Raw genomic sequence first — 25,712 nt, 5'->3', positions numbered from 1 at the left:
AAGTTTTAAGTTATTAAATGTTTCCAGCCCTCTAAAGACTGGAAAATAAGAGATGTAGCAAAAGGAAAACTGCTACAAGTTATGGAGCCAAGCAATTGGCAAAACAGTAGGAGACAGACTTTGCCTAAAAATAAGACCAAAAGACACCTTTACTTCCAATCTACACCAAGATTACTGCACTACTTTACATCAGTATCACATCTGGGCATCAATGGAAGCAGCAGTTAACTGAAGCCATGCATTACCTTCCCCTGGCCTTGTCAGAGAGGTTCTCAGGGGACACCCTGGCCCCCGGGCGCTGGTGGTGCACGGGCTGTGGCTGCGCCTCGGGGCTGTAGCGGTTCGAGCTCTTGGCCCGGCCAGAAACAGGTGCTGGAGCAGGGCTGGAATTCTGGAATGTAGTGGTGGGAGGCTGCAAAGAGGCCTGAGAAGCTGCTTGGTTTCTAGCAAAGTCTTGTGTGATAATTTGCTGGATGGCACCAAAAGAAATAGAAAAGAGATTTTGGTTAGGCATTGGCCACAGTGTAGGTGTTCGTGAACTAGATGAACCTGATGGCACAAACGAGGTTATAAATTCACATACAATATTTTGTAATGCTCTCAAATAAAAGCTATAATTATAAAACCTACACAGATGTGATCAGCAAGGGTGATGAGCCGATGGGTCCTGGGCACATGTGCCATCCCTTCTGCCTGGGAGGAGGGAGGTGGAGGTTGCTGGGGTGAGGGGGGCTCCTGCTGTGTCCTGTAGCGGTGAATGGGGCCCTCGTACGGCCTGCTGGGGTCAGCTGGTTGGAAAAGAAAAAGTCACTCTGATAAGCATCAAGGTTTGAAACTTCTGAGCTTACAAATCTAAAAAAGGTGACTGTGAGATGCAGATGAACATCCACATGCAGATGAACTTACTCTCTGCCTGGCTTGGTTTGGGTGTCTCCTGTTGATAGGGCTGTAGCTTTTCTTGAGCAGGTACAGGTGAATTTGCAGGGCTGATCACCTCAATGGCATCTCCAGGAGCTTCATACCGGTGTGAGGACACTGAATATCAAACAAAGGTTGTGGAATATGATGTAAATATGGCAGAAAATTTTTGTTGCCTATACTTAGCAACACCAGTGCTTCCAGTAAAATGGCACCAGTGAATGCAAGTCAAAAAACACTGTTGCCTTCTCATGATAACCGTGGTGATATAAATACTGCTATGTATTTGGTTTCAACATAAACCAAGCAATTTTTGGTTTCCTGACTTCTGATAAGGTTACTGTTATGATACTGCATTCATGCTGTAGCATGGAATCTGAATAGCAAACAACGCTGATTTTGCATGTAAAAACTGTATTTGTCAATCAAGTGTTTCTGCTTTGCAGAGCTGAATATTTTATCATTAAACATCCGAATCATTTCACATAATTTCCCTAAAAGGCTAAGACAGACAGCAAAGAAGTAGAGAGTTACTAAGATACGTACAACTACTGGAAGAATCTGAACTTTGAGAGCCCCTATCTCGAGCATCCTTGTCTGAAGCAATCTGGCGAGTGATGATCACATCTATGAAGTTAGCAGCAGTAATTGTGGTCTTTCCTCGAGTTCTCAGCTCTTCCTCGTACCTGGATTTAGGAGGAGGTCCTTTCTCTTTACCAGCCTCTGAATAGACTACTGATGAAGTCTGTCCCTGGGACTTGCCACCAGAGTAATTTGCAGATGTATAGGGGCACTGCACAGGCCTCTTTTCTACCTCCAGGGTCTTCTGCTCCATCTGCTGCTGGTCAGTCACCACAGCTGACCGGCGGCCCATGTTCTCTTCTATCCTGGTTCCTTCGTGCTTGTTCTCCTTTGCTTTGGCAACTTCCATCTGAGGAGCAGAGGCTGCAGCATCCACCAGTGCTGCCAGGGCATCAGCAGCAGTGTTGTAACGGGAAGCTGGCAAGCCTTGAGTGATAGAGGGAGCTCCAGGGGTGAGCTGCCTGTGGGCAAACATTGAATAGCCTCAATTACATGTCATGGAAAGAACTAGAGCCATGAGCACAATAAAGCAAAACTTTTCTATTTTCTGATACCAATTTCTACCCAAAATGCACTGACAAAAATGCTCTGATAAATCCAAGAGCAATCATATAGTGAAATATCCTTAACCCTAAATGCACTTTTAATAAGCTCAAATATTAGAACAGATATCTGTGCCATATTAACTTCTAAAACATACATGATACGTAGCTGAGCAGCAGGATCCAAAGGTGTGATTACACTTGTCCCATTGGTTCCTTGGAAAATACTTGGCCTTTGCTGCAGAATGTTTTCCTGGCTTCTGACAGAGGGGGATGGGGATCGGACATATCCATGACTGCCAGGTCTGCCAGGCTGCTCTGCACCTGCAGGACACAGAGTGGGCGGGAACAAACAAAAATAAATGATTACTCTTACAACAGTAGCACTGTAAATCAATGCTGGCTCCTCCACATCCCTTCCCAGCTGTCTCCATGCCTCTGGATGTGATGGTATGTATTAAAGATTTAAATCTGTTCACAATGCTCTAAATGACATGCAAACTGTGCCAGTGACAGTTGAGATTCACTCTTCTTTAGGTGCTAGGTTGCTTTGAGAGAAAGTTCAAAAAGTTGCAGAAGCTGCAATTATGACCAGAACTGCTCGGCAAGAGGAACCTGCCTGAAGTGCAGAGTAAAATCAAACTGTAAATGATATTTGCTAACAGTGACTGCATAAAATGAGCAGTTACAGTGTACAGGACAAGTGATGCAAGTGTATCCATGTGCCCTCACCTGGTCGGAGATAGAGCTCAGCAGGGACTGAGGTGATTCTCTCCCTCTCCCGTTCTCGTTCTCTTTCCCGCTCTCGTTCCCGTTCCCTCTCCCTTTCCCGTTCCTTCTCCCTTTCCCTCTCCCGTTCCCTTTCAGCACTTGCTGCTGCAGAAGCTGCCAGGTGTGTGGGGTGTCCTGGAAGGTCCACAAGGTAAAATGAAGGAGCAAAAAAATGTACTTAAGTGAAGCATGATAATGTAAACACTTGCCTATGTATTTTGCACTTACAGCAGAATTTCCCAAATACATTTTAATTCCACTCAAGACTATTCACTTAGGAAGAAAAAGCTTAACATACAGTGACAGTGGAAGGCTCAAAAGCCTTTTACTAAAGTGTTTGCAATACAGTTAGAAACTACACAGCTTATAGACTCCAATTCCACCCTTCAACACATGTAAAATAGGGTTACTGAATTATAATCAAATTACTACCAATAAAGACCTGACAGAATGAAGCAAATTCAGAATCTGACAGCGCTTCTACTGTAACTACACAGGATATCATCAAAACCCCTTTGCTATCCAAGTGAGAGGTGCATGCAAAAAGCATCTCCTGAGAAAACATCAAAACATGGCATTAATGAAAGCTGAATAAAGATGGTCAATTTTCTCAGGATGTCAGACAATTAGAGGCATCACCAAGGCATGAGAGCTCTTACCTGGTGACAGGGAAGCAGGGTTGTAAGGCCTGGGAGGGAAGGTAAGCTGGGTGCCAGGGATATATGTGATTCTCTCCATGGGTGGGGTGCTCGTTCCTCCAGGATGAGGCACTAAGATAGTAGGGGCCATATTGTTCAGGTCAATAATTCCTGTCAGGAGATGATATGTGTGAGAATGGCCACTCCAGGACATGGTCTACACAGCAATGAATGTTTGGTGGAGAAAATATAAGAACAAGGCAAGTGCAGAGGTATACTCCAGCTGGTTATACTCTCTTAGATCTGGCAATCAGCAATTTAGGAACTTATCAAGTCAGAATTTGCATTTGTAGCACTCCCTTTAATTACCCTTTGGAGAAATGCACTTCACCTCTACTTGATAATCCCATCTTTTAGCAATCTTGGATATTACCCAAAAAATAAAACAATCAGCATTCTTATCACAAACATGACATTTTTGGCTGTTGCTTTTATATTCGTTTTGAATAAATTATCATTTTGATATAATCCCCTTTTTTAAGTTTGATGGTGAGCTAAATACGGTTCTGATCATCAATGTAAATAAGCAGAAAACAATCTGGCTCTTGAACACTAGTAACCCTCAGAGACTTCTCCTTAAAAATATTGATTATAGAGGTGGTTTTCCTTTCCACAAAAAGCAGTTTACAAATGAGCTGTCGATCACTACAGGATGAACACATTCATACACACACCCTTGAATGAGCGCATCCAAACTAGAGATAGCACAGCCAAAACTCACTTTTAAGAAGATTCTAGAAAGAGAGCCAGACCCACCTCGTGCTCCTGCATAAGGGAGTGCTAAGGTTTGCTCCCTGGGGGACAGTCCCCTGGTGACATCAGGCCTGAGGTTGACCTGCATCTGCTGGGAGGTGATGTAGTCGTTGAGGATGGTCTGGCGCGTGTTCTCCATGGCGTACAGCTGGTACTGGCTGGGGTACCCTGGCGTGGGGGACAGCTGCCTTTGGAACAGGTAAGCAGCAGCAGCTGGAAGGAGGGAAAAGGGGGCATTTAGGAAGCAGGATGGTTTTGGATTAAATAAAACTTTCAGGTGTTTGTAAAGTTTCTAGGAGAGGTGGTATCAAGTCTCTTCAGCTGGTGCCAAATGAGTGAGAATAGTATTTTAATAGTGATGGTTTATTGAATTTCTGCACTGCATGCACACTGAAAGTGCTAAACAATCCAGGCTGGAGAGGTGACTTTAAGAAAAATATAAATCTTGAAATTCTGAAAATGTAAGAGGTTGAAATACTTAAAAAGAGCAGAAAATACCTCACAGAATTAAACTGAGGGATAGGTTAAAAGGAAGTCACTGTATTTCATATCACCAGGGACAACCTGATAATCCCTCAGTGAGAATAATCACAATCATGAACACAGGATTTATATAGGATATGTAAGTCTATATATAATTATATAGAATTACATTTTAATGCTCTAGCCTCTTCCCTACCCTTCTGTGCAAAGCTTTTAATACATTCTGTGAATACTTATCTAAAAATACAGTGAACTTTTTACAAAATAGAAGCAATTTGGCAGCTCTGAAGGGAAGTTACAGCATTATACAAAACTATTTTACTAAGTTTCTTGGTTAGATATTAAATCACCACTAAACTGAAATCAAATCACAACAATAAATACTTGCTATCTTAAAAATTGTATCTGGCCATTGCTAACTGCCTTTATTATAAAGATATCCTTTCTGTGCATCAAAAATCACGTTTTTCTAAAACCAAAACAAGCCAACACAAATGTATTTACCGGGATCCAGAGCCCTGTGAAATGGCATAGCAGGATCTAAATGGGGAGGGAGGTGACCCCTGTAGACTTCAGGAGTTGCTCCTCTGTGGTGAGGGTCAAAAGGACTGTGAGCCACTACAGGATCAACTCCTGGCACTGGAGATTTTGCTGGCACACTCTCTCTCTGTGTTGGAGTGAGTGTGTTCTTCCTTTCATGATTTGCTGGCTTCCCAGAAGAAGCTAAAAGCAATGAAAAGTTAATTAATAAAGTGCCTATTTCTCTATTGAAAATTTAACTGTAAAAATATAAGGAACATTTACAATGACTGCAATACAACAAAGCACAGAGAACATTTTATATCATAAAACATTTCTGCTGAAAGAATTGTACTTTAAGATCATTTACACTTCACTAAATCATCTTCCTCATCTAGACACTTGTAAATCAGGAATAGCTTCTGCCCTTAAAACACTATGCTTGTAGGTACTACTTGCAGTGTGATCCATAATCAAATGCAAATCAATTGCCTTCCCACTTCCCTCTTCTATTATGGCAGATTTTCATTCCCTTATTTCAATTAACAGCTTACAGCCTTTCTAAAATTCCTTCTAGCCAACTTCCAAATTGAGACAAGCCACTAGAATAAAATAAAGAAGAATGGAGTACATAAAAATTAATTACTGTAAACAGGAATGACATACCCTCACTAACTCTATTCATCATAGGTGAACTCCTGGACATTGGACTCTGATAATTCACAGGTGTTCTCCGAGCATTTGTATCATCATAAATCCCAGGGCTCAGCTGTGATTTGGGAGTTTCATGAAGAGTTGACCTGAGAACAGAGGGACCAGAGCTGACTACTGACGTGTGACGGGAGCGCACGGCATCCCCGGTCTTCACATCTTCGTATTTTCCTCGCTCCACCACCTTCACGTTTTCTGGCACCATTTCCAGCTGAGGCATTCCCCGGGGCAGCTTGCTTGGTCCAGTGATTAAAGATTTTACATTGTGTTTGATGGCAGACTGGCCAGAGTTGCTTTCATATTTTATGGGTGTGCCCTGAAGAGGAGAAAAAAAATTCAGATTAAGGTCATGCTGTGAAAAAAACCTCCTACAGGCTGACCTGAAACACTCCTGAGTAAGTGTAAAAGTGCTTCTGGATTTACCTGAGATATGGATCCTTCTATGATTGGCCTGCTTGTCTGCACCATTTCAGGAGTCTTGCGACTCTCTTGGCTTAGGAGGTCCTGCCTTGGGATCTCATGGATGGAGCGACCCATCTCCTTTATGGTGGTGACTCCATCGTAGGGTTTGCCCTTGGTGATGGCTCCTTCAAATGTCCTGATGGGGGGTGACTCTCTCTTGATCTGTTTGGGGTACTTCAAACCTTCTTCAAAACTTTCAGCTGTTGCTCTTGGTGTGCCTATCATAGAAAGAAGGGGTCACATGACTGGTATTAATAGCTGCTAAGTCTCTTTTTCATAAGCAGAGTAATTAATTACATATAACAGTGAAACTTTGGTTTGCTGTAGTCTATGGCAAGATACTCAAAATCATCACAAAAATAATATTGAACAATACACCTCCCATGGTTATTTCAGATGCTGAAATAAAAGAAATAAATGCATCTGCAGAGTTGTTAGTGCTCATTAAAAAAAAGGTGCTAATTGCCAAGTATTCATATTTTAAAAGTCTATTTTCCAATAAGAAATAAAATCTATGTTTATAGGCTAGCTTTGAACACAGCATATCAAAAAGCTGCTGATTTATGCTCTGAAAATGTTTCATAAAATAAGCTCCACATTTAAGACAGCTCCCACAGTTAATAGGAGCTTTAAGGTTCAGAACTCCAGATTCTTGAGGATTAATTAATGCTCCCCTTTGCAAACCTGCAATACCTCACCTTGCATTATAGAGCCAGACAAGACTGTTCTCTCCTTCAGTTCAGCGTGTGGGCTACCCCGAGGCAGCGCTCGGCAGATTAAACCTAAAATTAAAATCAAGGTAATTTAGAGAATTAAACAAGTGTTAAAAAAAAAAAAATCCAGCCTCCAAACTAACAAACCCCCTCCTTCTTACACATAGAGATGGTATCTGTACCCTGGCAGTGCCCAGAGGGCCAAGCCTCAGTATGCCAGGCATTGCAGCAACATGTTATAAACACCTCCTGCCCTAAAAAAATAATCTTTCAGTTCAAGTATTTGTGCTATTGCATAGTTGCAAGTTTTAACATATTTAGAAAACAGGAGGTGCTTTTTATAATTAAGCTTAACCTTTGTTTCCAAAGCAGTCACTGCTTTTCTCACACTCCACTTTCCTTGCCTAGAAAGAAAGGTGTTCATGGTGGGAAGTGGAACAAAAAAAATTTAAAATATGCCTCAGCATTCTCCAAATCATCAAAGTTCATACTGAATCATTGGAGAAGAGATGAATTTACTGTGCCCACAGTAAGAATCTAAACAAAGTGCTCAAAACACTTATAAGTTTTCACAGTTTGAAGACTGAAAATGTGTCACTGAGGAGACAAAGCGTAAAAGCACCAGAGCAGCTCCTCAGATGCCAAAAGAGCCCAAACAGCCAAATGCATCAACAACTTAGAGGCAACACTGAATTTCTGTGTGCAGCCTACAAACCTCACATTGACATTTGATCCATCTGCTGACCATGTCCACAAAATAGCCTCTAAGGGCTACCCAAAGATGGGACAAAATGATTTTAAGGAGCAAGGCTACATGGCTGGAAACATCTTCTTGTATTTTTACAAAACAATCAGAAAAGTTACATAATGACCTGCCTTGGCCTCTGCAGGCTTTGTTTGATTACACTTTATTAAAACACCACAGCACTAGGGATGCCCTGAAGCAGGATCCTGCAGTTCAAAGAGGTTTCTTGCAAGAATGCAAAAGGTCAGGGCAGTGTGATACCAATATTTAACTAAAAGGTGTGGCAGAGGCTGTGCTGGTGTGACCCAGTGTTTGAGCTCAACAGGATCACTGGGACTGTGGAGAGCCAGGGACATCTGTCAGATGTGCTGAGACCAGGAAATGCCACCTGCAGTAGCAGCAGTTGTGGTAAAAAAAGAAAACTGGGATCTATTCCAGTACTGTTTCCAGCATGCTCTAACTGCAGTGTTATTGCATGGATTTGCTCCTTAGTGTGATTTAAATCTAACTTCTCTGCTAGTCTGCATCCTAAGATAACTCCAAATACTCTTACATCAATGGATGAAAGACAAAGTATCTTGAAAGCAGCTGTTTTTACCTTCCAATGGTGCAGACCCTGGAGACTCCCTCAGTGACATCCCCTGCTTTATATTTCCTTCCATTGTATCATAGGTTCTCTTTAAACCAATTTCATGAGCAGTTCTTGGACTCCTTGTTCCTTCACGGACATTTTTAATAGCTGAAATGAAATGTACAAGAGTGTGGTCAGGAAATGTGGACAACAAAAAGGGACACATGAATATTACATTAATGAGACCACAGGTCATTAATATTTAAACAACACAACTTCAATATAATATTGTAACATTAAATATCAATCTTAAAAAGATCCTTTCTAGTTTGTCAAGAAGTTAATTGTTAAGCTACTCATTTATCAATATTTCAACTGAAGTTTAAAGTTACATGATATGTTTATTTTTATTTTAATACAGGTAATGTTAAACCTGGTTATTTACCCATTCACAATACAAACATTCAATGACAAACAGGAAATAAATAGCAAAGGAATAGTTGAACTATATTTTAAACACGCATCTGCTTGGAAGCAGAAACACTTCAGCTATAGATTATCAAAGCAGAACCTGGCTTTGATGAGGCAGAACACACAAACACTCACCATCATAAGATAGAATATGCCCACTTTTGCCTTCATAAATGACATGGCCCTTGGCTGAGGCCTCCTCCCTGCACTTCTCTGGGCTGCTGTCCTCCGTGGCCAGGCGGGTGATGGTTCCCTTCAGCAGCGCGTCGGCAGCGATGCCAGGCTGGGACAGAGCTGGGGTACCCTGTGTGCAGAGCAGCACAGCAATCAGCTCACATGTCTGACCACTGCACAACAGGCAGGAGGGAAGGGAAAATACAACAGAGCCACAAAAACTTCTCAGTTCTATAAAAGCAACTAATTCATCAAGTGTGGCTTAAACTTCTGCCTCTATTATAGACAACCTAAATATGAGTAAGGTTATTTCTGCTCCCTTGTTGAACAACATTACCAGTGTATTTCATAACCTGGAACATTTACCCTATAAATACCATTTGGGGGGAAGATAACATTTACCACATGGTGCCATTAGGTTTTATTTCTGTCCAAAGCAATGAAATCTCCCCTTCTCATCTCAAAGCAGAATTAAGGCAATTGCTCTCTGTACTAAGAGATGCCAAGCCAACCCAAACAGCAGCATTTAAAAGGATAAGACAGAAGGCCTGAATTTCCCTTCTTGGATTTAAATAGAATCTGCAGAAGACTGGTTACACTTGGTTTGAAAATTTGAACTCAGGTGTGATGCAATTTTCAGGAAAGTTGCCCTCAGTTAGGTTTACCAAAGGCTCTGGTATTACCTAAAAGGTTTGGAAGCTCATATACAGGAGGATGAAATCATGGTAATGCTAACTTCAACAATAATGGAATCTGAAAGTCTTTTTTCAAGGCAGTTCCTACCCTGTGATAACAATTTACTTTTTCAGACATGCAAATACATTCACACTCATAGTGTGAAGATGCTGCTCTGCTACAGCCCTCCCAGCAGTAAAATGTAAAATACCTGAGTTATGGAGCCTCTCAAAGAAGGAATGGTCTCAACTGAAACTTTACTGGTTGGAGTTCCTCGTGTTATACTCCCTTCCTGTATTGTTGTGGTACCTGGTTTGAAATAAAAACATTCTGATAAATAAGAGAATAAAAAAAAAAAAAAAACCATTCTATTTGAAATAATCAAAAATTCTATTGAGAACTGCTAGTTTTCATTAAAATCAGGGGAAATTTCAATTTAAAAGCAAGCACTTGAGGCAGTAAGGCCTTTTAACACAGCCTTTTACAGATTGTATTTTACAGCATTAACTCATGGCAGTTAATTTATTTTCTTTTGATTGATTTGCTCTAGTGAACAACTTTATTCTGAAATTTGCATGGCTTGTAACAAATATTTTCAAGTGAGCCATGCAGACAGGAGGAGCCAGCTACAAATACACATGCCTTGGAAAACAGGGAGCAAAACTAATCCTGAAATCTTATGATACTTATATAATAATAGAATACTTTAAAGTAACACTTCAGCAGTTAATTCTCTTCATTTTCTCAGGCTCTGACAAGACTTTTTGAATCTGTGTGACTTTCTTTACCTCGCACCACACTTTCATGTTGTGCCCTGACCAGGAGTCCCTCAGGTTGGGAATTCTGACTTCTGGGTGAGAATTCTTCTTGTTTGATATAGGGAAGGGAAGCTATTGAGGAGAAGAAAGAAAAAAAGGTTGAGGTTTTAAAATTTCCTTTAATTATGGATCATTAAATAGTCTGCATAAAACATGTCAGCTTTTCTTTCCTTACCAGATTTGGCTGATTCTTGCTGCCTTGGCAGCCCAAGGGATATAGAACCCACTGATGGCTTTGCAGTTTCTTGGGCGTAGGAAGCTTGACTGTGGGATGTTAAATAAGTGCCAGGTGTTCCCTGAAAAAACAAATAGATGTTAATTCTTGTTTCTGGAATGAAGATTCACATCTCTATTTAAAGGAGAATGCTAATACTATGAGCTCATATGCTACAGTGGCCCACTGCCATATCCCAAAGCACAGAGCAGGAGGAGTGGAGTGTCACTGGTAGTTTGGAGATGAAGGTCACCTAAACTGGGTATCCATGCCTTAAATGTGAGTAAATGTTCCATTTCTAAATTCCTGGACTTTTACAATATGTACAGGTTGGTCTTAAGGGTTAATACTCTGAGTCCAAAACTGAGTACAACAAGTTGAAGATTAGAGAAAGGGTAAAAAAATTTTCAAGACAGATTTTCAAATAGTAATTCTCTTACTTGTGAGATCGAGCCTCCCATGATGAAGGAGGGTTTTTCTGATGGCACACTGGTTTTGGAGGATGGAATGAGTGGTGGTGGTGGTCTGGTGGGTCTGGTGGTGGGCAGGCGAACTCCTTCAGGAATATTGGTTATCACCTGGTGAGGGGCTGGCTGGAGAACTTGAGGGGAAAAATTCTACATTAAACATTGCAGTGTGAACAGAAATGGCACAGTACAGCCTCACTGGGCTAGAGAAACACTGAGCACCTATTCTCACACACACACACAGACAGAAAATTATCTTTCTTCTATTAACTCACAAAGCATTTAGAGAATAATTTGATCCTCCAAATCTTTACCTGGAGGGACACTGTAGCGAGCTGCATTCATCTCAGGCTGGGGAGAGGCTTTATTGACTTCTCTTGGAGATAACCTGTAGGGTGATGCTGACCTTGTGGCTGGATTTTGCACTTGTGCTTCCTGTTCTATTCTCTTGACCTCAGCATAAGGCATATAGGCCACTGGTTTTCCTGGGAGGGTTGAGGTTATTAGAAAGAGAAAAACCCTGGGTTAGAAACTGGAGTCAAAAGGTTGAATTCACAGCATAGTTTTAACTAAGGGACTACTCCAATGCCAGACACACCAGGTACAAATGGTACAATTAAAAAGAAGTTTTAATGTGTTCCACTGAACTTCTGTGCCCTATTTCAGTGCTCAGTGTCCATGAATGAGCACAGTTAAAATAAATGTTTTACTGCATGGGTACATATTGCCACTTTCACCTTAAGCTTCTGGAAAGGCTCCCCTAGAACAGAATCATCTGCTCCTCTCACCTGCACACTGCATCTTTCTCTGTAGGAACAACTCATTTTTGGGTTTGACCCAAATGGAATCAGTTTCCTGCCTTTAAACAAAGGGACTACAAGGCACCTCTTCAACAGCAAGGAGCAGCTCATTATCAGCTCCTTATCACACTAAACTGTCCCTCTCCAAGGAAGCAGCAGTGAAACACACAGCCACAAAGCACAGGTGTGGGAGCACCAACCTTCCCACTCCACGCTGGGGCTCTTGGAGGTGCCGCAGGGGCTGACAGCGCTGCGATATTCCATGTCCAGCTGCTCCTGGCGCTGCCGCTGCTCCTCCAGCAGCGCCGACTCGTGCATGGCCTTGATGTGGCGCTGGTAGAGAGCGTAACCACTCACTGGGGTGCCCACGGGGACAGAGCAGGGGCTGCAGGAAACCTGGGGACAGCGAGGGGACAACGTCAGGGACACCCTCAGGCACTTCCTGCAGGAGCTGTGCAGCTCAGCTCTCCCCTGCAGTCTGGGTGTTTTGAGCTATTGGGTTTATACTTGGTTGTACTTAACCTACTTTCCCCCCTGAAAAATGCAATAATAAAGCAAATTGTATTTTTATTCATTTGTTTAATAACGTTTTTTTTCCTGCCTAATGTTGTGACTAAATTGAGGGGTAACAAACACTCCTTCAAACAGCACTGAAAACTGCCCATACCATAGGTGGGATGACAGCAGCTCGGTGGTGAAGCTGTTGCAGGTCCATCTGCCCTTGCTTTATTGTGGATGATACCAGAATTGACCCAGTGGGATTTAACAGTGAGGGTTTTGACTCCCTGCTGTAGATACTGGAAAAAGAGATAGAAGGGAAAAATATCACCAAAAGGACCAAGGTTACACATCTTAAAAGCTTTACAGCCACAACTCTTAAATTCAAAAAACCAACACATTTATCAGATTGGACAAAGAAAAGTCAGAACTATGTTGTATTTTGTCCTACAGCACATATGGTAGAAGAGGTAACAGATGCTGCTGTATTTTCATAATACACAGAAATACCAAAATATGAGCTCAGAATCTCCCACATCAGAAATTTATGTATGCAGTACTTAAAGAAATGCAACCTTCTTTATAGAGAGTACTTTGGAAAAACACAATGGATAGGAAAGACTACAGAAAAGAAACAGTAGTCTACAATAAAATAATTTCACATGGAGGGCTAAGACACTTGTGGAAATATGATGTTTGAAAAGGCAAGAGAGTGCAGAAACACCATCACCTGAACTCTTCCAAAGCCCACATGCACTCCATGACACTGGATACTTTTGACATTTAAACATCTATCCCTGGCACTGTGAGTATATTAAACCTCTGAGAGGGAGGGGGGCACTGGCTCCAGTGCCACGCTGGGGTGACACAGGAACTGCAGCAACAGAACACTGAAAAGACTTCAAATACCCTCAGTGTGTCAGCCATTCCCAGAAGAGAAAGAGCTCCAAAGACTGTCTATTCAAAGCCCTACTCACCCCTGTCTGTCAGGCTCCCCATCAACTTCCTCATCAGCACTGCAGGTGGCACTGGAGTCATTATCTGAATGGGATTCTGGTCTGGCTGCAGTAACTTGCTGGGGCAGGCTGTAGTCCATTTCCTCCGGTTCTGACTTTTCCTTGGGTTTCTCCACCTCTCTCTCTTTGGTATCACTCTCTATTTTCACTTGAATATTCTCTGGTAGCCTCATTTCAGTCTCTACAGGTTCTACTTTGGTATGAACTGGAAGAGTAATCACAGGCTTAGCTTCAGCTGAATGGCTTCTACTGTCCACCTCCATAGGCTCTTCAGCCTCAGTGTTTACTTCTTCCTTGACCTGTGGCTCAGGGTTCTGAGTTTCAGCTGTTGATACACTTTGGGCTGGTAAGGAGGGAGATGTGCTGGCTGCAGGTTTAATGGCAGATTCTTGCTCTGCTGGGGCCTCAGTGGTTACTTTTGGAGCAGCAGGCTCAGATGGAGTTTCTTCAGTTGGTTTAGCAGGTTCTGCTGGAGTTGGAGATGGAGCACTCTCTGTATCAGAACTATTTTCAGCACCTGGAGAAAAAACGTTTTGCCATGATTTCAATCAATGAAATCTGACAAACTGGGTGCAATAAGGACCCATCAATTTTAACCAACCTGTCTGCAAAACAATTTATTTTGACTTATTACAGAAATGGACAATTGGCTGAATTACACAAACACTGCAACTAAAACATGCCAACAACTGGAAACCCAACACTTACTCATTTTCTCTCATTCATTTTTTATGAATTCTATTGCCTTTTGCTCCACAAAAGACCAGCCAAGATTGACTGATGTTGAGTGTCTATAAATTACCGGTTGCAACCAACAAATATATATTAAAAAAAACCACAACAAAAAAAGCACCACTTGAATTTTCTTGTCTGAAGCTTTTCTGACACTATCAAGCACCAAAGGTTACATGTATTTGATCCAACTTGTTTCAACACTCCAGATGACAGCATAATCAAAGCATCTCAAAATACTAAGCAGCAAACATCTTCAGGCTGTTAAATTCTAAAAATGCTGCATCCCCTAAAGTGAGTTCAAATTGCTGAAATCCAACTGAAAGAGCATTGGAACAACAACAAAAACATCATGAAGTGGAACACAGCTTTCTGAGCACATAATTAGCACAAAACATGGGCCCCTTTCTGTGCACACATGAGTTTCCCTCCCAGAAAAGTTACCTTCACTGTCTTCTGGGTTCTCTTCTTCATTAGATGCTTCAATATCTTCATCCTCCTGAGCTGACACAGTGGAAGCCACACTCTCACACTGGGACACATCTCGCTCCTCTCGGGGCCTTCGCGATGACTGAGGAAGACACAGCATTGACAGTGTACTGAAAATTCACAATTATTGCCTTTCACCACATTCCCATGTATCAGTCTGAGGTTGAAATGAAGGACAGAGAATCTCTGTTTAGCACAGTCATTCACAAGGAGACACTTTCAATTTCAGGCCAACTTTTGCTGCTCTTGACCAAAGCCAAGTTTGGGAACAAACCATGGTCTCACATGTTTGGGGGACAACAGAACAACTGCAGCAAACAGACACTGATATTCTTCACCTCAGTGAGAGAAGACCAGGATAGCACTGCAGCTTAGAGGATTCCAACACCAGCATTCTACTTTCAGTGCTCCCAAACCTTCAGTTCCTGGATTTCTACCACCTCTCCTGCTTTGTTTGGTAAGGTCAGTTCTTGCTGTGTTTCAAGGAGCTGCTGTACATCTATAGCTGCTCATGCACTGGTGAGGATTGTGACTTTCACAGCAGAACAAAACCTTCTATTGCATTTTAAAGCAAGAAGTGGTTACTGTCACAGGTCAGTGAGCACCAGCTACCCTTTTTAGGAGATTTATGTCACAACACAAAAACAAGTAGAAAAGGAAATGAGTGGAGACTGCAAAACAGCCTTAGTGAAGTGTGATGCATGACTTCAAAAAGATCCAAGTTTTCTCTTGCAAAACATTAAATTACCACAGCACTCACCTTCTGTTTGTGCTGTTGGAGGAGGCTGTCCAGGTTGTGTCTCCTTTTGTAGTTGAAGTAGAAGTTCTTACACTGAGCTTCACTTTTCGTCCCAACCATTTTGGCAATCGCTGCCCAGTTTCGCCCGTGTTCCACTAGACCTGGTTAGATATAAAAGAACCAACATTTACTGTGATCAATAACTCAGCTATTCAAATCTCAATAAATGGAACAACAATGTCTGTAGGAAGGCAAGACAGAGAAGTACTGCTGTCTGAATAGCTCTAAATAACTCACAGGAAAAAGGTCAACATAAGTCTCAAAAGATGATTTTGTCTGTTAAACCTGCTTACTTTTTCTTTTTTTCCACAAAAAAAACCAACAGCAATTTTCAAATCAGCATAGTATGGGCAAAATTCACAGCAAATATATTCAGTGATTCAGTAAATCCTTAAAATTTTGTAAGTGCAAGTATCCAGAAGGAAGTCAAAGGCTTTACAAGGTTTACCTTTCTTAGCAACTTCCATTTCTTCTTCTGTCCAGCGGGATGTCTCCACAGGCTCTGTAGAAGCTGAAAGAGAAACAAAGACACTGAGCAGAGAAAAGACCAGGATTCATTATCATGGCACCAATTATGCATTCCATAGTCAAGAAATCTATTTACATTATGGCTTGCTCAGGTCACTGGGGAAAGCTCTCTTGTCAGAGGGAAGCAGTCAATCTCCATTAAACCAAGTTAGAGATACACAAGGAACCACCAAAAGCTCAGCAGAGAAAACTGTTCTAAACTATTCTGCCTATAAAACTGGGATTAATTGTCTGTCAAGGAAGATTTGTAAGTAACTTAGGTGTATTTATCACTAAAATTTTATTTTAAATGTCAGTAACTACCATCAGCTACTAAAAGCAGCAATCCAACATTCTCTAAGCTAGTTTAGTGCTGTCTCACTGCTGGAATGGCTATTTATTGTGGGAGTCAAGAAATCAACTGTTCCTGTATCAACTGAGTCTCCAACTGGATAAATGGACAAAAAAAAAAAGAAAACAAAAAACCCCAGTAAGTAAAAGCAAGCAGAAAACTAAGTATGATTCACTGCAAAGCACTTTTCATTCACTCCTCTGGATTTTGTATCATCCTGTTTAAATTTCTGAACAGCACTGAGCTGCACCAGCCTCCATTTCCTTCCCATGAAATCTGCCATTACACACAGCATGTAACAAAGACCCTGCAACAAACCACAAAAGACACTATAAAGTATCTGATCCAAAAACTATTTTGGATTTTTCAGAAAACCCTGCAAAATGGTTTAAAAATAAAGCAAAGCAAAACAAAAGCAAAACCCACTATTGCTTATAAAACCCCACTGTATCAATGCAGCAAGAATGTTTCTCACTATCCCTGTTGTTTACAGTTATACAAGAACTGATGTGCACATTTACTCTGTTCTTTATAGACAGAATATCTGAGTAACAAATTCTGCCACAGCAGAGCACTGCAAGAAAAAAAAACCCACAACCTGCCCTGCCATCCTGGATAATTATTTACCAGCCACAAGATATTCTGGTATTTCTCCATCAACACAAATTAGGTCAGCCTTTTCCAAAATATACTCAGAGACTGTGTTGTTTTTTTTAACTACACCAGCCAGGAAAGTAACAAAAAGCCTCTTGCCATCTAATGCAGAAACAACACCTTGCCAAGATCTATTTCAGCTTATGAAACTTGCTGAAGTACTCAAATATCAGGCCAATTATTTAACAGCATCCTCTGTGAGCTGCAGCCTGTAAGTGAATCTGTGTCACAGGCACCTGGATCTCTGCAGACCCATCATGAACCTGCACAGGCAGAAAAGGTGTTATCACAAAGGCTGAACTGCCTTTTCTCCCCTCACATAATTCTAACAGCTGATTGCACATGCACCATTCATTAATTTACACTTTTGAAGTTTAACACAGCCACAAAATTATAAGCAAGGCTAAGAATAAAGCTGGAATATTACACAGGAAAACAGGAGTGCACTGCATGCCTGGAAAGAGCCTGGTGTCAGTGAGGAGCCCACGAGCAGCTGGGTCCCTGGGAGTGCTGTAAGTGCTACTCACAAGGTTCTGGTGGGGGTGGCAGAGGTGGTGGTGGCTCTTCAGTGGCTGCAGCTGCAGCAGCATTTGCTTGTGCAGCTTCATTTGTCATTGATCTGGTGATTCTGCCCTTACGCCGACCTTGGCTGTTCGCAGTTTTTCGGCCCCGAGGAGCTGCCTGCTCCCTTTCCTCTGTTTCCTCTGGTGCAACTTCAGTTTTGTCCTTTTCTTTGGTATTCTCTCTGGGAATAGGTAAAATATAATTCAGTCACATTCAGAGAGCCACTGTCAGCAGATATTCCTGAATATTAACGGATAAAAAAACCCCAAACTCCACAAAGGAAACTCCATGAACTCAAAAGATGCCTTTAGTGAAACAAAATTCAGTTATTGCCCACAACTTCCAGACAGATACATGATTTTGTCAACTTCAAAGAAAATATGAATGCACCATGTCTGATAGAGCATATGAGAAAAGCCCAAACAAATAAAATATGAAAATTATTACATGTGCAAAATAATAATCCCATTACTTCTTCCACTGATCTGATTAGCTCAGCAAAACAAATTTGTATGTCCAAAGAAAATTGTTTCATACACAAAAGAAACAGTTTTCAGTCCAGATTTCACTGTCAGGCTAATGCAAATCCTGTTCTGATCTATGTCAAAACCTGCAATCTAGGGTGAATTCATGCATTTTGGCATATACACACTTACTTAGATTCCTCCTTCTCATCCTTCTCCTCCTCATCTTTCTTTTCCTCCTCTTTTTTTTCTGATTTGTCTGATTTTTCCTCTTCTACCTTTTCTTCTACCTTTTCTTCTTGAGAAGGACGAGCAATCTGTTGCTGAAATGAAATAGGATTTAGAGGATAACTTGATCACACAATGGTGCAGCATCTTGTCCTCAGAGCAGCACAAAAACTGATTTACTTCTCACTTGATAATATCTTAAGTTACAGGCACTGCACAGTGGTCAGCATAAGAACAGAATAACTCTGAAAGTGCTTAGGGAGGTCTGATCCATGTAGTGAGGGTGCTGCTCCTCTCAAATTTTATTTTTAACTTTGTGCATTTTATAGTGAAACATGATCTTTCAACTGGGGAGCAGAAGGTTTTGTAGCATGAAAGTTATCAGCAACTCCAAGTCACTTTCTCAAAACTGTCACTAGTACTTAAGAAATACTTAAAAAAAATGGGTGTGGGAATTTTAGACATATTTCCAGAGAGTTTACAGAGAGAATTATTTAAATAACCAACAAAAACCTCTTTTCTCTGCTGAGATGACAGTTTTATAAGCATGGTAAACACTGTGCTTGTCTCAAACAGACACCCAGAGTACATCTGGCAATTCATGGAAACACGAGGACAGAGAACAACAAGACAAGGACAGAGAATTACAAGATTGCTATTCTAGCACTTGATCAACTCAGGTTTGACAAACTACTGAAAAATTCCTCAAAAGAGGATTTTCTTTTTCACAGAGGAAACAACCTCCCTGTGAGTGCAGCAGCAGGTGTCACTGTTTCACTAACTGAACTGAGGCTGGAAATAGTCACAAATTGACTTGGTTTTGACATTTTAATAAAGTGAACTGGAGCAGAAACCCTAAATGCTAACCCCCATCATCTTGCTGCAAATTATTAGCAATTAAGGTGCTGGTTATTGACTATGCAATGACTTCCTTTAAACAAGATGTCAGAGACATGCTAAGATATATTACTTCCACCTTGCTAGATACACTGACCTGAAAACAAGGAATTAAAACTGCATTTAAAAAAATCCTAAGACAATTATTTTACATCTAATCTATTTAGAAAACAATTGTTGAAAATCCTGCTCTTACCAGGCCAACTTGACATCACCTATTTGCCTGTTACCCAGTAACTTTATTTAAGCTGCATAATCAATGCACAAACACAAACCTTAAAGGAGTCGAAGCCTCGGTCAGCGACGTTCCTGCACATTCATCTGCTGATGGAAACTTTTACTGTCCACACAAGGGGATGGGCCTCAAAAGGACAAAACCCACCCCAGCAGCAACATCACAGAGCTCCTCAGCAGAGGCTGCCTGACCCAGCAACGTGTTTATTCCAGGAAATGGTGTCATTCTGCCACTTAAGCTGCCTGCAGCAGTGCTGCCCCTCTCACACAGCACCTTCTAATCTCCCCGGAGTCACCAGAGGTGATCCCCGTCACACACAGAATTTCTGTCTGCTCACATCACTGGCCTCCCACCTGCTGCTGGCCACAGCCTCCAGCCACACACACTGCAGGGACACTGACCACTGCTTGGCCACCAAATTCATTTAAAACTTCACCTAAAGAAACTTCCTTTCAATGAGTTATTTGAGGAATTCTGTCTAATCATAGAATTACAAGATGGTTTGGGTTTGAAGGGATTTTAAAGACCATCCAAGTCCAAACCCCCAGCCATAGGCAGAGATATCTCCCCCTCACCAGGCTGCTCCAAGCCCTGTCCTGAACACTTCCAGGGATAGGGAAGTTAAAACACCATGCACCCATGGTTTTCTCTCACTTCTATGTTAAATCTTGCTCTACATTTGACAAGCTTTGATTTAAGACACATTTGTTCAGTTGCCTTTGTGACACTCTGGAACAGTTTAGGCAGCATTTTATAAAAAGCCCTTTCTAGACTTATTTGAGGATAAACACACATCAGAATTTTATTAGCCTTCCATCTCTTCACATCCTTGATCCAGCACTCAGTTTTTCTTAAGTGGAAGCCCCCACACTGAAACCTGAGCCAAGCTGTGCTCACTGCATTCTCTGAAGGACTTCAATGTCCTTACCATGATTAATATCTCCTCCACTGCAATATTCCACTTGCTTGTCTTCTAATTTACAAAAATATATGAACTATTAAGAATTTAAGCTGAAGCACCTGTTATTGGCCTAAGCCCATCCTGGAGCACCCCATAAATCTTACATGACTTATGTTTGCTAATCATAAGAAAGTTTCAAGTTGCTACTGAGAGATATGAAAAATATCAGCTTCAAACAAAGCTGGGGCATGGGAGGGGGAAGGGGGTGAGCTGCTTTCTGCAACCCTAAGATAAAAGTACTGGCAAGCCAGGCAGTTCAACCCTCTCAAGTTCTTTTTTACTAGCTGTTATAGATGTTGTTAATTAATCACTAATAAAATTATAAATACAAATATGATTTTTGGCACCACGTAGTTCTTTACTATTAACATGCTAAATGCAATACTTCTGAATTTAAACTTCCAGAAGTGGTAAATTTTCCCTTTTAGGGTGTTGAGAGTATTTCCTTGAGTTGGCAAGTCCAGCTCAGTCCTCTCCAGAGCTAAAAACCTGGCACTTGGTTGCATCTTCACAGAGCACACATTAAGCCTGGCCAGCAGTTGCCCAAAGTTTAGGGATCTGCTGTAACACTCAAAGTGGATCAACAACCTGCAATTACAGAGTACAACTCTGCTACAGTTCCAAGAGCAAGTAATCTGAGCTGAACAAACTCTCAGTGTTCCAACTGATGTATTCAGTTACTCACATATAAATCAGCACTCACAGGAGCAGTCACAAAGTCAGGCAGAGCACCTTGAGCTGAGTTCACCAAGCAAATCCATGCCCTTGTGTCTAAAGCTGGAATTAAAATCTTTCTGTTCTATATACATTATCCAAGGAAAGCAACCATTTATGGATAGGAAAGTCCATCCAAATTTTGAATTCTAACAGTTCCAATAGTCTGAAGTTTAACAATGTGGAAAAGGCATTTAAATTACAGTAATGACTTCCTAAATATTTCAAAATCTCCAGTTCCACTGCACTACAGCTGAGCCAATTCTGTCTCCTCACCCTTTAGAGCAGCACCCAGAAGACACCCCTTAACATGTGACACTTCCCATGATCACACCAACCTCATTTCACAATGACACAAGGAACTGAGCCACTCCAATGGCAGCACTACCTCTGTTAAGTGTCCATTTGGATAATCCTGTTTATTTCCATCCTCTTTTCATTTGCCACACATCCAGACTTTAACTGCAATCCTTCCCCAGTCACTACTCCAACAACAATAACTCTTCCTATTAAAATGGATTATTAGGCTTAGAAATTCTAACAGAAGTCCTGGCAAAATACAGGTTATTTCCAGTAATTTCTCCCATCAGAGCAGAAGCTCTGTGAAATCCTGTGCACAATGACAATGCAATCCATCATTTCTGGGGTACAGACAAGGTGCTCTCCCATGACAGGACTCTCCTGGTAGAACACCAGCCCATAATGCCAAAGGTTTAAGTACAACAGCACCACAGAAGCACAACCCCATGGCTGTTTCTACTGAACAGGATCCACTCCTCAGTTGAAGCTGTTTGCAGCAATTTTATGTTAAAAATATACATTTACTGGGACTCCTAGAAAACATTCAGTATTTGTGTATTTCAATGCAATATTTACTGCATTCACTGGTTTGCAGAGCAGATTTGTGCAGTCCCAAAGTTTCAGTGTCCAATACCCATATTAACCCTGGTAATCCAGCACATGTATTTATAAAATGCTGTTCTGTTTCTCTCTGAAGACTTCCAAAGGAACACTTCCTGAATCAGCAGGATTTTTTATTCACATGCATTAAATTGGTCTCTTTCTTCTGGCTCTGAAGTTCCAGTTTGACTTTAAGCCTGACCACCAAATAAAGACCACTATTAATTTCTACTTTTTGACAAACACTGACATTATGAACTGATTATATATTTTCCACTGCAAGTCACATGCTAAACCTAATTTCTCTTGGCTCCAACATAGGATTTAATGATGGATTCAACCTCAATATCTGTGGCAGTGTCCTCAAAGAAAATGAATTTTCATATTAAAACAAGTAAGAAACGTGCAAAGGAAGAAGATATTTCAGAGAATTAAAACCAAACTAACCAACAACACCCTTGAGGTTGGGATCACTTAAATTTTAAAAGGGCAACAATACAATAAAGGAAAAATAATTATTTCCCCATGCCTATAATACATTGCTATCTCAGATAATGAAACAGTTGTAAATATGAAGCAATAAAATAACAATTCCCAAGTGATGAATAAATTCCACATACCTGGTTTCTTCCTCTGCGTTTGCCATAATTCCTCCGCACAAGGGCTTTATAATTTTCATTTTTCTTGGTCAAATAATAATATAATACACAGTCAGGAACATTCTAAAGTGAAAAAGCAGGAAAAAGTAGGGTTTACTCCTAATGAAAAGATATGATTTGAGTTTTTAGTTTCTCTAAACACTAAAACTATTCAGCCCCTCAGACTAAAATAAAAAAGCTTCTATTTATTATTATATTGGAAAGTTAGGGAACCCACCCTCAGCTCTATTTATATTAAAAAATGTCTTACCTTTCGTTCCAAGTAGGAAGCAATGAGACCAAAGTTCTTGGGATGCTGGACAAACCTTTTACAAATCAGAAATTATTTCAGTTTAACAACATAATCCACAATCAAACAAGCAAAATAATTTTCCAAACAGTCTGTTTCATAAGCAAGCCCTTCATTTACACAAGTGAAATTAGCCTAAAAAGCCCAGTTTTCAGACTGTGCAAATTTAGAACTGAGCACTTAAAATGATAAAATGAAATTCCATAGCTACACTTCTCATTTTAATCCTAGCACAGAACTAAAGCTCTTCTGAGAAAATCTTGTATTTAAGGACTAAATGCATGTGAGCACACTCAGATGAAAAATAAGCCTAAAACTTCTGCAATATTTATTACAGCTAGCTAAGAACATTATCAAATATTATTGCACAAAAACTTCAGCATTTCTGATTTAGCTTAATGGGCATGGGCATTTCACATTGGTCATTTCAATGCAATAAAAAGATAGGAAAGACCATTACTTTTCCTTAAAAATCTCCTTCTCATGGTCTGTCCAGACATTCATGAACTGCCTGTCTTTATAAACTTTCATGGGATCCTCCATCAGCCCATTCATGTTGATGAACTTCACCCTTCTCTGCTCTGCATCGAACATCATGGGAGGGATGACAGAGAGCTGCCTCATCTGCTTCTCGTTATTCTGCAGGACAGGAGACAAAGCAAAGAACACTCAAAATGCTGCTACTGATGTTTATAGCTCTTGAATTAAACAGCTCTTAAAGCTCCACATTCACAGTTAGCTGGGAATTTCTTTTTGTACACAATTCTTGCAGAAGTTGTCACTATTGCAGTGAACACTTATGGGCAGCTAAAGGAAGTGGTGTTGCAACTGATGAAACACCAAAATGATGGAGGCTTTGAGAAAAGGAAGAGTTTTCACATGTTTGTTACAGCTGTAAAAAAACTAGGTTGCAGCAAGCCTGCAGTGAACAGCCACATGAGGAAAATCTAGGGCAGATACAATTAGGAAGCAAAACCCTCAAAAAAAAAAGTGTTTGTAAGATCTGCTTCAAGCCACACTTCACCCAGATTCTCTTAAAGAGAGAAGAGCTTTCTCTTATCAATGAAACAAACCCACTCCAAGACACCTTTTACTAGAAGTGAAAAGGTATTTATTGACTGTGCTTCCACAGCAAAGCACAGCCTGCAGCCTCACCTCCTGCTCAGAGAGTCCATCGATGATTTCTGAAATCTCGTGCTCACTTCTAGCAATGGTTGCTGAAAGGCCAGCCCCTCTTTGGCCAACTCTGAAATGAGAGGAAAACAGAAAGAAAAAGGATAAAGTGGAAATCAGCTCTATCTGCAGGTTTTGTACACCACAACAACCTTCAAAATTCCTTATAATCTCTCAAATCAGTTAGGACTGGTCTTTCTTCAGGAGAGTCAGAGCACAAAGTCTGTCATGTCCTGCTTGGTTTTACAGTGAGTTTGCAAAGCTCAGCAGAAAGGGCACAAAAAAGTGTTACTACCAGTTCCACTGCAAAGTAGGTGCTTCAGATAAATGAATTTGCTGCTGCTGAGCATGAGAAATGTTCATCAGTGGCACAGAAATTATCCCCTTAATTAGTACAACTTGAAAGAGCTTTCTTTTTTTTATTTTTAAGAAAATCACACTAAATTTGCCTTTTATCAATTTGGTCAAGTTACTAATACAGCACAGAGAATTGTAACAACAAAAGAAGATTTTTCCACTTTTGAATTGATGGGAAGAGCTGTAATTTGGAATTTTTCAGCCTGTGATCTTTACCTTTAGGAACATCATAATAATATATTACAGCATGTGGGTCAAGAAAGCATTTCAGAGATAAAAATCACCTACTAAATGAAGAGACAAAATACTTCAAAGATCTTACTGAATTCATCCATTTGCACAAAATCTGAGGAAAAAAATCCCTTAGTATTTACATGGCCATAATATTAGAGCCCAGCTATTTTAAAGTATATAAATATAATGTAAAGAGATGATCCCTTCCCAAGTCATTAAAGTGAAATTTCTTATGTATGAGTGCTGTTCCCATTCTAACAGTTTACTTTCTTCTTTTCTTGATTCTCCAAAATCTTGCAGCCTTCACAGTGTATTGCAAAGTCTCTGCTTTCCCCATGTTTTATGACAAAAAGGTGATGAAGACAGATGGTTACAAGAGATGAGATTAAATCTTTATGGGGCTGGAACTCTCCAAGGTGTATTGAAATGATTTTGAACATGAGATAAACAGATTTCAACACAACTGAATCAAACTTGACCTAATTCTAATTTAAATCCTATCTCTCTACCTACAGTACTGCAAGGTGAACTCTCAAGTGAACTACACTTAATTCCTTTTAAGATTCCTTGTAGTTTCCATCTAACAAATGTCTGATAGATTAAAATTAAATAATAGGGCCTTAATTGCTGCACCTTGAATATTTTAAAATGCAAAAACGTCTGGAATAATATTACCTGGCAAGTACAACAAAAGATCAGTCGAATTGTTAATTAAGAAGATAACTGGTTTTTGAGTGTGGGGGCTAATGAATACAGGATCATGAAACACAGGAGTAACAGAAACAGACAGTGACAGAAAAATACCAGTGTAAATTAAGGTGGGTGCCCAAAATGAACAGGTTTATGGGAAGCTGATGTTCCAATTGTCATCAGAACTCCACAAACCCCTTTTTGAGCAGCTTA

The 25,712-nt window shown here is 40.6% G+C and overlaps 1 protein-coding gene across 6 annotated transcripts in view; it reads right to left on the bottom strand.

The window, feature by feature from the left end:
- The window catches only part of NCOR1 (nuclear receptor corepressor 1), a 55,883-nt gene that overhangs the window by 5,908 nt on the left and 24,263 nt on the right, over window positions 1-25,712 (bottom strand). For 5 of the 6 annotated variants that reach the window (XM_079325088.1, XM_079325089.1, XM_079325087.1 and 2 more), the window contains exons 11-41: window positions 24,201-24,291; window positions 23,506-23,684; window positions 23,007-23,061; window positions 22,718-22,819; window positions 18,355-18,485; window positions 17,662-17,879; window positions 16,070-16,132; window positions 15,583-15,722; window positions 14,778-14,904; window positions 13,563-14,118; window positions 12,755-12,884; window positions 12,288-12,483; window positions 11,602-11,772; window positions 11,261-11,421; window positions 10,782-10,902; window positions 10,577-10,678; window positions 10,000-10,097; window positions 9,075-9,243; window positions 8,496-8,636; window positions 7,138-7,221; window positions 6,401-6,657; window positions 5,933-6,293; window positions 5,252-5,470; window positions 4,268-4,477; window positions 3,473-3,622; window positions 2,775-2,948; window positions 2,201-2,366; window positions 1,465-1,961; window positions 907-1,035; window positions 631-788; window positions 246-469 (exon numbers count right to left, since the gene is read on the bottom strand). In XM_079325088.1, coding sequence (XP_079181214.1) covers window positions 246-469; window positions 631-788; window positions 907-1,035; window positions 1,465-1,961; window positions 2,201-2,366; window positions 2,775-2,948; window positions 3,473-3,622; window positions 4,268-4,477; window positions 5,252-5,470; window positions 5,933-6,293; window positions 6,401-6,657; window positions 7,138-7,221; window positions 8,496-8,636; window positions 9,075-9,243; window positions 10,000-10,097; window positions 10,577-10,678; window positions 10,782-10,902; window positions 11,261-11,421; window positions 11,602-11,772; window positions 12,288-12,483; window positions 12,755-12,884; window positions 13,563-14,118; window positions 14,778-14,904; window positions 15,583-15,722; window positions 16,070-16,132; window positions 17,662-17,879; window positions 18,355-18,485; window positions 22,718-22,819; window positions 23,007-23,061; window positions 23,506-23,684; window positions 24,201-24,291 — 5,580 coding nt within the window. Of the gene's footprint in view, window positions 1-245; window positions 470-630; window positions 789-906; window positions 1,036-1,464; window positions 1,962-2,200; window positions 2,367-2,774; window positions 2,949-3,472; window positions 3,623-4,267; window positions 4,478-5,251; window positions 5,471-5,932; window positions 6,294-6,400; window positions 6,658-7,137; window positions 7,222-8,495; window positions 8,637-9,074; window positions 9,244-9,999; window positions 10,098-10,576; window positions 10,679-10,781; window positions 10,903-11,260; window positions 11,422-11,601; window positions 11,773-12,287; window positions 12,484-12,754; window positions 12,885-13,562; window positions 14,119-14,777; window positions 14,905-15,582; window positions 15,723-16,069; window positions 16,133-17,661; window positions 17,880-18,354; window positions 18,486-19,562; window positions 19,815-22,717; window positions 22,820-23,006; window positions 23,062-23,505; window positions 23,685-24,200; window positions 24,292-25,712 lie in introns of those variants that run through there. The other variant, XM_079325092.1, reaches the window with a different exon arrangement.

The sequence above is a fragment of the Erithacus rubecula genome (genome assembly GCF_903797595.1).
Source record: "Erithacus rubecula genome assembly, chromosome: 22".
Lineage (NCBI taxonomy): Eukaryota > Metazoa > Chordata > Aves > Passeriformes > Muscicapidae > Erithacus > Erithacus rubecula.
The sequence above is the reverse complement of the archived record's forward strand: the minus strand, read 5'-3'. Positions and strand labels throughout refer to the sequence as shown.